The sequence below is a fragment of the Carcharodon carcharias genome, chromosome 34 (assembly GCF_017639515.1).
Source record: "Carcharodon carcharias isolate sCarCar2 chromosome 34, sCarCar2.pri, whole genome shotgun sequence".
Classification (NCBI taxonomy): domain Eukaryota; kingdom Metazoa; phylum Chordata; class Chondrichthyes; order Lamniformes; family Lamnidae; genus Carcharodon; species Carcharodon carcharias.
Genome location: NC_054500.1, coordinates 17,224,231 through 17,241,776, shown reverse-complemented (window position 1 = coordinate 17,241,776; position 17,546 = coordinate 17,224,231). Strand labels below are relative to the sequence as shown.

At 40.6% G+C, this 17,546-nt stretch overlaps 1 protein-coding gene across 1 annotated transcript in view; it reads left to right on the top strand.

Moving 5' to 3' along the window:
• The window catches only part of arhgap35a (Rho GTPase activating protein 35a), a 121,178-nt gene extending 107,397 nt beyond the window's left edge, over positions 1 to 13,781 (top strand). Inside the window, exons 7-8 of the mRNA XM_041179504.1 lie at positions 281 to 386; positions 3,462 to 13,781. Of these exons, the coding sequence (XP_041035438.1) occupies positions 281 to 386; positions 3,462 to 3,756 (401 nt within the window). The 3' untranslated portion in view covers positions 3,757 to 13,781. The remainder of the gene's footprint in view (positions 1 to 280; positions 387 to 3,461) is intronic.
• Positions 13,782 to 17,546: the final 3,765 nt, after the last annotated feature.

Here is a 17,546-nt window from a genome sequence, read left to right as displayed (position 1 = left end):
TTGTACTGTATCAAGTGGTGGTCTTTAACCCATGAAAATTGGGTGAGATAAGATTCTCCTCAAAACTTCACTGTTTCATTTCTCCCTCTGCCTTTCATCCTTACACCCTTATATGGAAAATAAGCTGGCCTTTATGTGCCCCACTCCGCTGTAGGGACTGGCATCTCTGTTGTGTGGTAGGCATGAATTCAGCTGCTGCCACTCTGATGCAGCACATTACTGAATCAGTGTGATGAGCTGCATGCTGTCTGCATTAAATTACTCATTTTTCTTCCTTCAGAACAGCCTGATAAGGAGCTGAAGCTGAATGCACTTAAGGATGTGTTGAAGAAGTTTCCTAAAGAGAATTATGAGGTCTTCAAATATGTCATCACCCACTTAAACAGGTAAGTAATTGCTTGGTGCATGCAGTCAGACCATTATACATTAAGATTATGATTATTAATTGGCCTAGCTAATTAATGGTGCAGAAAATATCATAAATCAGTACCTCAAATAGCTGTGAGGCATGGTTTGTCTCCAATCAATCATTTTAAGGCAAAGAAAATAATAGATCTCTGTAGGAATTTAAAGCATTTGACCTCACACATATGTGATGCAAAATCACCCTTACTGCATAGGCCTGCCTGTGCTGCCACTCCAACCTAACACAGCTAAAGCAAAGCAGAGATGAAATTACAGTCACTGTTTTTGATATTCCTCCTGGAGTTATCAGGATATGCCTTCCTAACATGCTATTCCTGTACTCTGTATGTACTTAACAAGGTTGGAATGAATTCCTTCACTTCAATGCAGGCATTAACCTCTTTAAAAATAAGTATTAATGCATTGACACAATGCACATAGGAATTTAATAATTAAGCATCAAGACAGAAACAGCGATTAAAAACGAAAAACTGCGGATGCTGAAAATCCAAAACAAAAACAGAAACAAATACCTGGAAAAACTCAGCAGGTCTGGACCTGGAAAAACTCAGCAGGTCTGGCAGCATCGGCGGAGAAGAGTACAGTTGACGTTTCGAGTCCTCATGACCGTTCAACAAAACTAAGTAAAATTAGGAAAGGGGTGAAGTATAAGCTGGTTTAAGGGGTAGGGGTGGGGGTGGTTTTGGGACAAGCAGCCAGTGATAGGAGGAGATAACCAAAAGCTGTCACAGACAAAAGAACAAAGAGCTATTGAAGATGGTGATATCTAAAGGAATGTGCTAATTAAGAGTATAAGACAGGACAGATAAGGTACAGATAGCTCTCATGGGGGTGGGGGAATACTAAAAGGTAGAAATAAACAATGGTGGAAATACATTTAAAATTAGTGGAACTAGGTGGGAAAAGAAAAAATCTATATAAATTATTGGAAAAAACAAAAAGGAGTGGGAAGAAACGGGGAGGGGCATTTGTCCTGAGATCACTGCGTTGCCGTGCAGCATGAGCTGTCCAAGGGGGTTGAACCTTTGTTAAAGTTTTGTTTTAAATCTTAATTATGCTTAAATTCAGTGGAACCTCCATCATCTGCACAACAAATAAGTGTGCTCTTGATCATCGATCAGAATTTTTGCAGGTTAAAACCTGGTATGATACCACCTGATACAGCACTACAGCACATTCTCATGATGGATGTAAGCCAACCTTATGGTCCAAGAAAAATTAAATTTGACTTGATATTTTGTATCATCTTTGTTCTCATTTCTGTGCCAAAGTGTTACTGTATAATTTGTGTGGACCCAAAATCTGAGGACCCTTGGTTTCTGAGATGGAAAGAGGTGATTTTGTTCATGGGATGTGGGTGATGCTGGAAATGCCATGTTATTCTGCCCTAGTTAAGGTGGTCAGATAATTCCTTGGCCATGCTGTTTTGGCAAATGCCAAGCCATCATGTGTAGGCCGGGGTAGGGCTGGCAGGTTCCCTGTTCTGCAGGATGTTAATGAACCAATTAGGTTTTTACAACAATCTGGCAGCTCTAGTGGCCATTTCTTTTGGTGCTAGATTTGTTGAATTCACTTCAGTTAACTTGCCATTGTCTGGCTTGAACTCGCAATCAATTAGGAGCAAAAACACCAGGCAATCACACCCTCCATAATGGAGATTCCATTGTGTGAAAGTTTTGGGAAAAAGTGTGATTATAACCAGACACAACAAACCAGGTATGTAGAATCATTCTCTCTTCCTTTATTTGGTCTTTGTTGCTTTAAAATACCCATTTAGCTGAATGCACAGCTGGGAAATTTAGTTATTTTTCTGACAATAAGGTCTGCAGTGTCACTTCAAGAATTTTCCAAGGAAAAAATTCATTTGAGAGGAATCGCCCACTAGGGCCCTTCTGTTCAAACACATTGCTTTCGCTGACCTGTGCCCAGGTGCATGCACTTTCCCCCAGGGTCACTAAATAGAAATCAAGAGTGGGATCCAGGCTTGGTTTTGTCTCTCATCTCGGCTTTTTCCCCCCCCTCCCCAGCCTACTTTCAGGGTGACAGGACTATAGTTTCACATTGGAACAGCAATTGGCTGCATTCTAAAAACAAATCAGTTTGTGTGAACCTTGGCATGATAAAGGTTGGGCTGTGATTTCTGCCTTAATCACAGCACAGCAATATTTATTTTAATTGGCAGTTTTCAGTGGGGAGGATAAAGAGAGCCTTTTTGTTACAGATGTGATTTTGTTTTTTTTTTTGAAAGAGAAGGAAATGTCATAACTGCTTGGCAATGCTGACCAGCCTGTGATAAAAGGGTACAGGCTTGCTTTTCATTCTCTGATGAAGGCTTACCCTGAAATGTTAACCCGTATATTTTAGATGCTGGTTAACCTGCTGTATATTTTTAATATTTCGTGTTAAATTTCTAGTGGTGTGGATGGGTACATTTCTGTTCCAAATGGTCTTGGGAGATGGGAGAGGTATGTTTGTAGCAACAAAAGATGAGATGTTGGAGGGGGAGAGCCCTCCTTCACCCTTAAGGGGAGACAATGGCATTGTGGTAACGTCACTGGACAGCGGCCCAGGCTAAAACTCTGGGGATATGGGTTCAAATCCCACCATGGCAGCTGGTGGAATTTGAATTCAATTAATTAATACATTCACTTGATTAATAAAAAAAATCTGGAATTGCAGGCCAATCTCAGTAATGGTGACCATGAAACTATCATTGTTGTAAAAATGCATCTTGGTTCACTAAGTTCTCGCTAGTAAATCTGCCATCCTTACCTGGTCCGGCCTACATGTGACTCCAGACCCACAGCGATGTGGTTAATTCTTAACTACCTTCAGTTCAAGAGCAGGTAGGGATGGGCAATAAATGCTGGCCTTGCGATGCCTGCATCCCATGAAAGAATATTTTTATAAAAAAAGCAGGTTGTGACACGAGAGGAAAGCTGCTTTCGGAGAGCAGCTAAACATTTTGAAGATTTATTTTTCTGCTATCTGTATTCAAAGTATTGTCTAGATGATTGGATTCTGTTTCGTTTCAGGGTCAGTCAGAACTGCAAGTTGAATCTGATGAACAGTGAGAACCTCTCCATCTGTTTCTGGCCCACGCTTATGAGGCCCGACTTTCAGACCATGGATGCGCTGACAGCTACCAGGACGTACCAGACTATCATCGAGCTCTTCATCCAGCAGTGCCCTTTCTTCTTTTATGACAAACCAATCGTGGAACTGATCAGTGCCGTTCCCAGCTCCCCCACGTCGAACACTGCCTTTCAGTGCCCGTCGCCAGTAACAATGATCCCCTCGCCGCCACAGTCGCCTCCTCCGACACCTTAGAGGCCACTTCAGCAACATCTGTGAACATAGCTGCAGACGGAACAGCCAAGTAAACTGTGAATTGGGTTATAAACATGCCAGATATCGTAACTAGGTTCTTTTCAAAACTGCCTTGGGTTATGGAACCCCTTTCTGTTGTACAGAGCAGTGTAATCATAGTTATAACAGATGACATGGCACTAAGGAAATTGGTTATATACCAAACGCTGCAGTTTAAAAGAAAATACTGACTGCAAAAGAAGCAGCTCATGACTTCATAGTGGGCTCTGTGAACACACAAATAGCACAGGTTCCGCAACAAAGTGGTTTCTCAAAATGCACAACGTTTAAACAATTAATTATACAGACAAACTCTGCCGCTTATTTAATTTAAACCTTATTCCCTTCTAAGCCAATATAGAAAGTTGCTGTTTTATTTTTGGGCAGTGCCAACTCTTGCTTAGAAAATTGTTTTTGAGGTCACGTGCTGCTATTTTAACCTTTATTAAAAAATAAACACAAATTTCACGCAGACTGTGTGAATTCAGAGTGGGCACAGCCTCGCACCAATATTTGTGAATGCGGGATGTGAGCACAAACAGTTATCCTAGGTGGAATGACCAAGCCCAGCATGTAGATGTGCATCTGTAAAGATGGTTCATTGGGAAGCCATTCTAACCATGGGGCTTTTGTTTAAGGAAAACACTAAATGAATATGTTATGATAAAATCTGTGTGTCCTAAGGTTCTGTAGAGCTTGTAGTAAAGAGGTTTGTCTGTATAACAATGATGTGAGCAGCTGCATGGAAATACTTTGTGCAAAAGGAGATTTAATGCTGGTTTTCCCAATATCGATGCAGCTTCTGTGGCTGACGTCTGTGGAACTTTTGAGCCTCTTTTGTTTCGTCCTCACTAGCTTGATCTGTTCTGTTTAGCAAATGCCTAATTCAGTCCCCTTCAGAACCTGATTGAAGCTGTTCTGGATCATTATGCTTTTTGTTTTGTGGGGTGGGGTGGGGCTGGACGGAGAGAAGGAACATTCATTTTCCTTCTATGCCTGTCCTGTCTTCAGGACCACATTTATTGCCCCCCCACCCTGCCCCCTTACTCTTCATGACTTACTGTCCAGACTTGCTCTTTGGTGCATAGTGCCAAGTGGGAACCTCTTGACGCACAAGGAAAGCCTGTTGCCAATTAAAAATGTCAGTCAACTTCATGTCAAACTTCCCGGTCACTTTAAATGCTTGGAGTGTCGTGTCTGCCACATGCCCCCGCCAACCTCACGGTGAAGTTGCACAGCAAATAAACATATCTTGGCTGGTGCCTCACATCCGTCCTGGGAGTAGTTAAGGTGCTTTAGGATGTGGCTTCCTCTTAAATGGCTTTTAATAAAATAATTAGAATGCTTGTGAGGCATGTTAGCACATGCATGGTTTTTACTTAATGTTTTATCACCATCCTATACGTGGCACTTTTGATGTGGTGTCACAAAGCCACATCTACCCACTGACCTCTGCTAGAAAAGGAAGTATACATGGACTCCATTGGGCATGGCTGTCATAACCCCTGTGCTTGAAAAGCCTCACTGGGCTGAAACTTGAAGACTGGCCAATTTGGTGAGATATTGGAGGGTGGCCACTGCCCATGAAATCATACCTCAGCACCAGTCAGTGCCTAAAGGAGGGGGAGCAGGGGCTGCAAGAGAATCAAAAGCATGACCATGTGCAACTAGATGCCTGAGCAATGCCAGTCCTGAACCAGTTCACTTTCAAGGCTCAGTGTGAAGGCTGCATAAGGGGATTAAAAATATAGATATATTTTGAGGTTTTTTAATTCTAAAATTCAAATTCCACAGCTTCATGTGCTGGAACCTACACTACACATGACACTGCAAATGCAAAAAATTCATAATTTAATGAACTGAACAGCAGTAGTTATCAAGTATGCCATTGAGCGTTAGCACTACCATAATTTTTAGTCATTTGTTCTTTGAACTGTTAAGCACCTGTCTAGAGTTAGTAGCAAATCATGTGCTTCAAGGTCAGGAGGCAAATTCTTCATTACCTGGCCAGTGTGTTCTCAGCATCTCTGTTTTCCCCCATAGGGCTGTGCCAGCGAATCTATTTTAAAACACTTAGTCGATCTAAGTATCGAGCTCTACCAGTTTGGGTATGGTACGTACAATTATGATCTCTCCAATGATTGAGCAAACACTAAAATGTTACGTGTTTGTGTGTGTGATTCTTTGTGTAACGAGTCAGTGTTGTGCGTATTGACTGGGCAAAATGTGAAGTGGAAACCCAGTGATCCATTGTTTCCGTATGAGATGCTGATCTATCATTCAACTTTAGATTTTTTTTTGAAAATGTATATCTCTGAATGTTTGAGAATAGATTGTTCTGATTCAATGTCAAAAACTTTTACAATGTGTTGGCACAGTCCTTGTCTCCCAGGCATGATCGTTATGGCTGGTGGATATCGGGGAGGGTTGAGTCGCAAAGCCATCGAGACTTGCTGATTGATTAACGATCCCAGATTTTCCAAGTTAATGAAATACAGTTTCATCAGTAAGGCCTGGCTTAGCTTTGAAATCATGCTTTTAAAAAAGGTGGTAATTGTTCACATGAGAGTCTCTATCCCTAATTCATCCATTTCTGAATTAGAAGCTTGGGTCACAGATGAATAACGGGCTGCAGCCTAATGTTTGTTAACTATGGGCTACTAATAAAATCATTTGGGACAGTCATATCTAAAATTGCAGCACTTCACACAACTGATAACCGGCAAATTCTTTAGCAGCAGAAACCAGGCCAGCTGATGTACACCATTAGGTGGAGAAGTACCTGCTGAAAATTGATTTTTTGACAAATTTGAATTCTTGTTGAAGAGCTGGCCAGTCTTGTATTGCATCTTTTTAGGCAACACTTGGCATTAATTCCTTTTCTAGGTGGGTGGTTCTTAAAGTAGAAAGGAAGTACAAGCTACCGTCTAATTTTCCATGTTTAGCTCCTTCTGAATGTGGATCAGAAATTGGGTGAAATCTGCTCCAAGCAGAATTGTGCTTCTGTGGGTCGAATGTTAAACCAATTTTATAATCTGAGGATTTTGCCAGTCAGATCAGTTTGGAAGGCAAAAACAGAATATGCAGCGAACTGTTACAACTGTCTTCAGAATTCAAATCACACCAGAAGGAGCTCACGTGCAATCTCTGGTTCCTTGTCTCTTTCTCCCTTTGCCCACATAGCAATTCAATAATTCAATAATTCAGCAATTTGATAAGCATACAGTTCACTCACCCATACATCAGTGAAGAAAAAGGCTGATGGTTTGCTGTATCAATAACTTTCTCCCCCCACCCGCCCACCTTTCCGCCTAGAGAAATAGTGCCGTGTCTGTGTGCAAAGCACAAGGAAACAGTTGTAAGTGTTAAACCAGAACTAAAAACACATTGGCATTACTGGGTTTTATCAGTTAACTGTACCCAAAAAATAATTAGGATTAATCCAATTTCGACTGAAAAATTAGAAGGCCTCTGGTGGTACAGGATTTTTTACAGATCTGTCTTCAAGTGGGAATGGGAAATTGCCCTTTAAACTGAATCCTAAGTATGCTTCAGCCACACCTCACCTTGCTGCAACTTCAGAAATGGATCATTATGGAGAAAGAGCCTCTTGGAGATGGGAATCTCTGGTCCTCAGCAGATACTTGCTCTGAGGAGAGCTGCTAACATTATCGGTGTCTCTCTCACTTCTTGCCAAAATGCTGCAAACATCCATTTATATGGAGCATTGCTTGGCCAGTGACCTGCATCTTACTAACTTGTGCTGTATAGACATGATGAAATCACTTTGTGACGGTGCCAGTATTCTGGCACCATGTTAAAAGCTATGATAATCATCGTGCCTGTTTTGCCTCATCCTAAATTAGTCGCGCTATAGAAATTTCTCTCTCTCTGCTGTTGTGAGGTAGCTCATGTTCTTGTGTCCTGAATTGTGGAATAAACCTGGGCTTTACAACATAGCGAGTTTCCTGAGTTTACCTGATGTCATTTGGATAGATGAGAAGACAGAACGTGATGTGTGCAGCTTTGAGACTTTTTCTAGGAGGAAGGTCAAGGCAAACCAAGTTAGTTTTTACAGATATGTCCAGGATGTTGTAAACCACTGGACTTTGATGAAAGGCATAAATTGAAATTCAAACAGAGCCTAGATTTGTACGATCATGACAATTTTAGATTAACGACTACTTTTCTGAGCAAACAAGCTTAGCTTGCAGTTGCAAAAGGTACATCCAATGCCTTGTTTATCAATGCATTCAGCTTTCTGCAGTAATTGTCAAAATAAATCATATCTGAGCTGTTTTAAACTTCAGTTGGGGGATTTTGCACAATTTCCTGTTCCGTCAGTTTGCACTTTAACCTCAGTTTGTGGTGGTGTTAGCCCCTCCTGAAGGCTGTTGTTCAAAATGATGACAAATGTGGCTAATTACTAAAGTAACTTAATGTTTTTAATTGTTCCCTCCCCTCTTTAAAAGTCAGCATTTAATGATCTTAAAATTACTGTTTTTGTGTACAAATGCTCGCCGAATTTATGCAAAATTCCTTTGCTTGTTACATTACCAAGGCATTAAACCATTTGATTTTAACTGTGTTGATGTTAGAAAGGAAGTGCAGGCAGAGGAATTTCACACCAATGTGCTAACACCATAACTTGAAGGCAAATGATTCCAAGATATGAGCCTAAAAGATTGTGAATGGGAAGTGAAGCTTACGCCAAATTAGCAAGTGTTTATCTTTGGGAGGGACATGGGGAAAGAGAGCTCTGCCTCATTTAAATGCAGACTATTGGTCTTAGAAAGTACCTCAATGCATTGTATTGCGCTGGGATGTTTGTATGGCTTGTCAACCATGTTTTGTGTAAATATGAAGATAACTTGGAACCCAGCGCATGCAATTGTAAAATGCATATCATGTTCACTTTATTACCTGAGAAACACAAAAATGTCTTGCTTCCTTTTAATGGAAGTTTTAAGGGCATGCAGACTTTGGACAATATCTGTCTCTTCTCCATCCCTTCTCCAAATTTTGTGTTCATTTCCTCTCTCTAAACATCAGGAATGGTACATTATCAAACTCCTTCATCCTCAAACCCTTACCAACAGAAAAGATGAAGTAAGTTCCATAAAAGATTTTCCAGCATTCACAGTATTTTGCCTCTTGTATGAGTAAGTTCTGTTTGCTGTCACTACAGAAGTTAATATAAATATGTATGGAGAGCTAGGTGGTGCGATGGATTGCACACTGCCCTCTCATCTGTTATGTGGTTTTGCCGGGCTAGATTGATGGCAGTGCCTATCCAAGCCCTAAGAATCTCACTTTAGGATAGTTTCAATCCAGTTTCTGGTTTCATGAGCCTACAATAGAACACTACTTCCAATTATGTGCTAAATTGGTAATCTCACTTTTTGGGAAGCCAGAAAGATTGGGGGAAATAGAAAATGTATCTTCCTATTCTGTGGCTTTGTGTTGGGACTGTCTTGCAGCCTTTCAGCCTTTGCTTGTTACTTACCCAGAGACACATGCAACCTGCACCAAGCCTCTGGACCAGTCGGTCCACAGTTGATAAGAAGCGATGTTAGCAAGACCAATGGAACCCCCATCTCCTTTGTGGTACCTCTGGTTCTTCATTTGCACTTGGGAAATACAGTCTAATTTTAATTTCTTCATCTCACCTCTCTTTGAAAGCAGGTAATGCATGAAAAATATCAATTTCTCATCTTGATCTGTGTGCCTGGAGGATTTATTTGAGCCAGTTTGTGACCCAGTTTGTTCTGGGAATTTGTTCACACTGCTGCAGTTTGCCCTTTACTCAGCGCAGCTTTAAGATCCAGCTATTCTCCAAAATGGTTCTTTCTTTGGATGTTGATTTGGTGTACTTTAATAATTAGGAAATGAGCGCACAGAGCATAGCTATAGCAATGGCGCTGCATTAGGATCGAGGAAAAGGGAGTTTAATACTTGGTGGCGGACTAAGAGTGTTGTCCCTTTCTGGCAAAGGCAATTAAATGAAACCTCACCAAGTGGCTCAGTTGATAAATTGGTCATCGAGTGTGAATGTCCTGAACCACGTAGACCAAGGCATGAACGGATTCAGTCGAGGTGATACAATGGGTGCTGAAATCAAGCACCCCAGAGGTTAGGGTAAAGAAACATCTCTACCCCTTTCCCTAGCTGGAAGCTGCATGTGTAACTAGTGGGAGAGGGACAGAAACAAAATCAGCTGTAATGCCACCCATGGCATATAGCCCGTCAACATTCATTTATCTGCTCACTTGCAAAGTGTGTGCCATTTGGGTGGAGTACCAGGGACAACTGATGCCTTAGAACGCGGTTGCAGCAAGATTCAGGAGAGGAGAGTGAGCAAAAATCTAAATTACTTTATTTATCAAAGGAATATGTTTATTTAAATAGAAAGTTAATTAATTCCTCAAATCAAAAATTTGCAGAGCTTGCAATGCCTCCAAGAAAGTGTGAAAGATGTTCTGCCTAAGTTTTGTTTTATTTTGTTTGAACCCTTCCCAAGTGCATACCCAATTGGATGGAATCTCATGTCCTCCACCATGTATTAAATAACCAAAGCAGATGTGGTTGGTGGGGAAATTAGTTTCTTCCTATGTTTAGTCATGGCCTGAAATAAACTCTGCCTTGTGTCTATGTGGTAAAGCTATAATGTGGTAGTTGTCGTCACCAGGGCTGTAATGAGGTGTTTGAGGGAGAAAATAAAGCAGAACTGCGGTGTTTGGTTTTTCAGCAGAGTTTTGTAAAAATAGAAATTGGACACTCCATTCACTATCCATACTTGCCTCTGCCCCCCCCAAGCAAATTGGTTGTTTTAAATTTAATGCATGCGGTCAATTTCTGTCAATTGTTGTCCATTCCATTTCTCTGCAGGTAGTTCACATTCCTACTTGAGTTCCACTTACAAAGGGCAGAATTTTACAGCACCTCCCACCGGCAGGATTTTCCAGTCTTGCCGAAGTCTATGGACTTTTGAAAGGCTCGCCACGTTTTATGGCTCTGCCCCCTCTGTGACAGGGCCATAAAATTCCGTCCATAGCCTCTGTCTCTGTCCCTCTTGTCTTTTGCTCTCTCTCTCCCTCTTTCAGTCACACTAATAATTCCAACCTTCTTACTGTTCGTTGAACTAGTCCATTCAGATGAAATCAGCGTCACCAATTCCACCCTACAAACTAGCATATGGTCTGTAAGCTGCTCCATATTTCATCTTTGCTTTCTATGTAGCACTGATGACTATAGAGAAAATTTAAATAAACAGTGCATGTGTTTTAAAGTAATGCATGCACTAGCGTAAATTAATCACTCGTTTTTTTTAAAAAACGTAGTAGTTCCAACTCAAGATTGAATTTGAACCTTTGAGCATAATGTTTTAAACCTTCCCTTTTTTAAAAAAGGCCCCTTCCCTGCCCAATGTAAAGTTATTATCCTTTGATCTGTGTTTTATGCTGGTAATCGCCCCTCCCCTACCATCTCCAATTGTAATTTGAACTGGAACGATGGACTATTGAATGTATACCTTAGTTATTGCTCCATGTGTTCATTGGATTTGAATGGAGAAGTCCATCGGCTGTTGAATCCCTGACTGCCCTGTCAAGATTTCTTAAATTTTTCTGTAGGTAGAGCACAAGGAGGTAATGAGCATACTGAAGTATATGAAAGACCCATCACTCTTCTCTGGATTCATGCCCTCTACAGTATGCAAATATGCATCCTTTTTTATTTTCCTATCACTTGCCACAATTAGATTTAAAAACTTGCATCAAACTCGAGTAGTACTATCTGTCCCAAAGTACCAATTAGCTTGTTGAATACATCAGTTCTTCCTAATGTTAGTTTCTGTAGGGCTGCTGAATGCAGTGATTTGCCGTGACGATACTATTTCTTGGCATAGATCCAATAAGCTGTGGCTAGAGGTCTTGTGAACTTCACCGGATTTGCCAAAGCTGCTTCCAGCCTGTGAGCAGTAGCGGGTGTACAAGTGAGCAGTAGTGGATGTACAAGTGAGCAGGGCAAGATGGGAATGTGGTGAAGGACTGCTGTCTCAAAAGCACCACAGTAGTTTTTTTAAACATCAAATTATGTACAAATTGACTCAATTCAGTATTTTAATATTTTTTCATCCTCCTCCAAACTCAAATGTATTTGACAACAGTTTATAAATATACTGAAACGGTCAATTTTTTTAATTTATAAAAGATGTGGGCTTATTTGCATTAAAATGCAGTAATGATGTGTGCCTGGTGATATTGCCAAGCAGACTGCTTCATAACATAACTTCACACTTTTACCGCAGTGTTCTCGCCATAAATTTATCCTGGTTTCATTTGTATCGCTGCTCTGTGTATTTTTCTTTTAAAGCCTGTTTAAATGTGTAACCTAGAACTCTAAAGCAGAGAGCTTGTTGCTGAAGTTTAAGTTTGAAAGGCATTTGTACAATCAATGCTGTACAAGGCTTATCCCCTATCTCAAACTCTAATGAGTTACTCCTTGACGTTTGTACTGAGTAAGCTGGAAAAAATGGGAACAATGCTGCAACCCTGACTCCTTATTTGGTACGTTACACTTGTAAAATGTTTTCAATATGATAATTAACACTTATTTGAATTAAAAATAAACCGAGTATTGAATATATAATGTGATATTGGTCTGACAATTTGGGTAGGTGTTACTTTTTACAAAAATAGTAACTGTGTATGTAAAGAATGGTTGGTTGTATTCTTAAGAGGCTAATGGTTCGCATCCTTTATTACTGGTGTCTAGAACCTCTTTTTGTTGCATTTATTAAAATAGTTCCCATTTGGATCGATTTGTACTACAAGTTCTCATTTTATTAAAAGTTAAATGGTTGTTTTAACTGTGTTGAGTCCTGCGCCAGAAAACTTTGTTCCTTTTGGAAACTTGCAATGTACAGCCTCTTCCTCCTCCACGTCGCGGTACTTCCTCGGCTTTCAGTTGCCCTGGGAGATTTTTGACAGCTTCAACCCCGCAGCACTACACGACTGACATGTGGAAGCTCAAGCCGTGTTGATGGATGAAGTAAAGGGGCCATATGAACACTGTGCTACTTGTTGGCCTTGTCCTCTAACATAGACACACCAAGCTTCAAACATTCCCAGTGTTTTAGGGCTTTGTCAATGTCGACTGCGGAGACTGGCACTTCATTCCCAACACAACAACCTCTAGCAGCCAAATGAAGAAAGAAGTACAACCCTGCAATTAAAAATCAGCAATTCTCAAGCCACTGACCTGTGATTTCCCTCCACCCTCTCTTCAGACTGCCACAGACTTGGAAATTTGGGAGCATTGCAGGTATGCTCATATGTGCATGTGAATATGAATCATGATCTGGAAGAAGGCTGAAGTTGGTTTAATCAATTTTAATGTATTGTGTGATGGCCATTTTGGCACTTACATTGTATACCTTTTCAAAGGGCACGCTGGCAGACTTCATTGAAGATGTTGGGGGATTGAGACCCTTAGATTGAAACATCACTCTCTCTCCCTCTACACCGCAGCCACTGAACCTTTATTTCCAGACTGCGCGCAGTGAGGAGCTTTGAAGTGGCGGTCATTTTATATATATATATATATATATATATATATTATACACAATATATACATATATAAAACATTAAAAAAAATTATTCAGGCAGGATTGATTCAGAGAAATGCTTTCTCCTTTCCAGTAGAGACTTAGAACTTATGATGGGCTAAAATCATTTTAGAGAAAATGGAACAAATATTTTTAAAACTAAAGTTTTTTTTCTTTTACAAAACAGTTTGTGAATGGTGGTCAGGACCAATTCAACCCAGAGTGCATGTGATTAAGCTATGAGGGTGAGCTAGTGTCTCCTCTCCTGCATAAAATCATGTATTTGCTGAAGTAATTTGTCTTAATGGGAATGTTGTAAAAACTTTACAGCCATATGTGCTATGTATCATAGTTAATAAATCATTCTTTTAAAGAAAAATGTTATCATTGAAATTATTACTTCTCTCCTTTTTGTACAGCCTTGGCTTAGTTTCTTAACTGAAGTATACACTACCTTTTCTTTTCAAGAAACTTGGAATGCTCTTAGGTTCTGTAGAGCAGGATGTTGCAAAGGTTAAGAGTAGGAGATGTGGAAGTTTTTTTTTTTATTTCATTCTTAGGAAATGAGCATCACTGGCAAGGCCAGAACTTATTGCCCATCCCTAATTGCCTTTGAGAATGTAGATTGTGGGTTAAGTAGCACGATAATTGGGTTTTAAAAGTTTGCAGATCACAGAAGGTGGTTAGTGCCACAGTTTTGAGGTCCTGAGGAGCAAATGAGTTGAGTAAGGAACAGTGTGCTTGAATGTTGACACCAGGGAGAGGAAGTTTTTGTAGAACAGTGAAATGAACAATGCAGTTTAGTTAGCCGGATAGCGAGGTACTTATCCTACTTGGAAGAAGTAGTGTAGAGTGAAGATAAACGTGATAAAAATGGTTCAAGTGGTGTAGCATAGATAAGGAGATTGTGACTTTAAGCAAAGTATTGTTCCATTCTGCCCTGGTTTAGTACTTGTACTAAATCACACTAAACCTGATGTGTCATACATGCATTGCCCTATCTGGAATTAATAGACATGTGCCCATTATTTCTGTACTCCACTGTTGTGATAGACCTGTACTCTGGTGTTAATATAATGACCATGTACTGTGTCAGCTTTGGCTCAGTTGGTAGCACTCTCACCCCTTGAGTCAGAAGGTTGAGGGTTCAAGTCCCACTTCAAACACTTGAGCACAAAAATCCACTGCATTACTGAAAGAGAGCTGCACTGTCAGAGGTGCTGTCTTTCAGATGAGACTAACCCATTGGTGTTCTGAAAAAGCTAAGAGATCCCATGGAACAATTTTGAAGAAGCACAAGAGTTATCCCAGTGTCTCAGCAATATCACTTGACATCACTAAAAGCAGACTACCTGGTCATCACTTGGTTGTCTGTGGGAGCAGGACATCCTAAGGTTGTGAAAGCCGCTGTGTAAATGCAAACATTTTTTCTTTTACCCATCACTGTACAGACCTGTACCTACCAATATTGTACCCAGTCTTACTAAGTTCAAAATTCTGTGGCTACAACTCAATTTTGGAAGGAGTCTAATCGTAATGCTGGATGTTTTAGGGAATTCAGGTGGGCACAGTATAAAAAGAATTGGCACAAATATGCATGAGGGAGGCCATTCAGGCCATTTTAATTAATTAATTCATTCAGAAAGTAACCTTCCATTGCAGCATCCAGTTGTTTCTTAAATTATTCAAAGGATTTTGCCTGCAGTAGTCCATTTGGAATTCTATTCCCATGTGTTAATTAATTACTCTTGGCATGCAGAACTCCCTGAAATTAGTTCTGAAATTGGTGTCATCCGTACGCAGTTAATTTTAGCTGTATATTCAGGATTTGGTACCATCTATATCCTTTATATATATCTCTCTAAGATCACCTCTGAGACACTTGTAGCAGACTGAATTTCGCTAGCTACCTTAGACCTTCAACAAAAAGGATCACCCACCAAAATCCTAGTCTCAATGCCAAACATGAAGAAGGGGAAATTTCCATCCACATCTCTTGCTATCTCTGCCTCACCTTGCCCCTCCCAGAATAGTGTGCCTGTTGGAGCAGCATTTTCAATCCAGTATGATAAAAGAACAAAAGGAGATGTAATTTGTTCTGTGATTTGTGAATAACTCCGATGTCTCCAAAGCTTTGTTAATATTTCTACAGACCAACCCTCATGATTAAAGCAGTTAGGTATTGTAATGACATTTTTCCACCTGTTGCTTGTTCATTTTGCGGGGGACTTTGCAACTCAAGTTTGTTTACAATTGGCAATATAACTGATTAAAATTCAGGCGTACTGGTATTTTTATAAGCTAATTTATTCAAAGTGTTAGATGCACTTTCTGCCCCCCTCTTTCCTATACAAACTAATCTCTTCACGCAGGGTTGGAAATTTAAGTCACTAGTTGAAGGAGGCTTGTCTGGATTCTGAGGTGGATGATACTATAGCTTGCTCTGGGAGATAAGCTCCCTTGCTACTGGCTCCAGCACTAAGAACAAATTAAATATCCCAAATCAGTATCCAATGAAGTACTTTCCTGTGTACTACTGTTGTACTAATGCTTTCTCTCTGGCTTCTGGCATCCTTGGAGTACTGCATTCAGTTTTGGGCACCTCACCTCAGGCAAGATATTTTGGCCTTGGAAGGAGCTGGAGTGCAGATTTGCCAGATTGATACTATAGTTAAGAGGACTCAGTTATCAGGGCAGGTTTGTTTTTATTCCCTAGTAGTATGTGGACGTTATTGGTAAGGCCTACATTTATTGCCCTTGAGCAGTTGTTGGTGAGCCACTCCCTTGAGTACAACAGTGGCTTGCTCAGCCATTTTCAGAGGCCTGTTAAGAGTCAACCACATTGATGTGGGTCCAGAGTCATATACAGGTCAGATAGCTTAAGAATGGCAAATTTCCTTCCCTAAAGGACATTAGTCAATCCTGTAGCTTCATGATCATCACTAACGATACTGGCTTTTTATTCTGTATTTAACTGAATTTAAATTCCATGGCTGTTGTGATGCAATTTGAATTCATGACTTTGAATCATTAGCCCTGGCATTTGGATTACTAGTCCAGTTAGGTAACCACCATGCTACTTTATACCATTGAATAAACCTGTACTCCCTTGAGTGCAGGAGATTGATGGATGATGTAATCGGGGTGTTTAAAGTATCAAGAGGATTTGATTAGGTAGATTTTTTTTTCCCTCGTTGAAAACTTAACAAAATAAGAGCTTATCAGTTCAGAAGCAAAATCAGGAAGCATACCTTCAAGCAAAGGGTAGAAGAAATTTAGAGTTCTCTTCTCTTCCTCGCCAGCGCACACACCCTCCTCCCTCCTCTCCAAAGGCTGTAGATGCTGTGGCACTGAGTTTTTGTTAGTTAAGTGTATCAGGGAATATGGAGCAAAGATGAGTAAATAGAATTGAGGTACTGTTCAGTCACAGAGCAGGTTTGAGGGGCTGAGTGGCTACCGCCTGTTTATGTTCTGGCTGTCTACCTCCCAGGATCCGGTTTCCCTCGTTCCCCCATTATTGGGCTGCTACTCCATCTCTGCATGACAGTAGGCGGATGGTCAGTGCATATTAAAATTTCCTTTTGCCTAGAGAACTGTGTGAAAATGCTTTGTATTTAAAGTTGTGTCTTGACCAGAAAACGGGTGACAACTAACTCCCCTAGTGTACAAAGTGTGCAGTATTGGTTCCATAAATGTTGCGACCATGGATAAAAAGCTTTTCTGATTTTGTTGTTCAAATGTGATTTGCTTCTCCCTTTTCTATTTGGTGTTTCTGCACCACCCCCCGCCCCATTCTCTTACACTGCCTCCCCATCTCAACGTCATTAATCATCCACAAACCAGAGAAGGATGGGTGAGTCTCCAGCTTCTAGCCTACACCAATTTGGCCGCACAGTCGGAGATTTCACAAAAGCAGCCTGGGTTGACCTGTTTCTCAGGCTCTTGTTTCCTCCCCCTTCCAAGTTAAGTTGAGTTTGTGTAGACATCCCTGCGTGTACTGCTGCGTAACCACTTGCAGGGTGTGTCCTAGTTTGGGGAAACTGATATGTTTTTGGCCATCCCTTTAGGCGGTGGCTGACCTTTGCTCAGCATCTCCAATTGCAGTTGCAGTGATGGTCACAGACTCATTGCTTGAGAATTTATT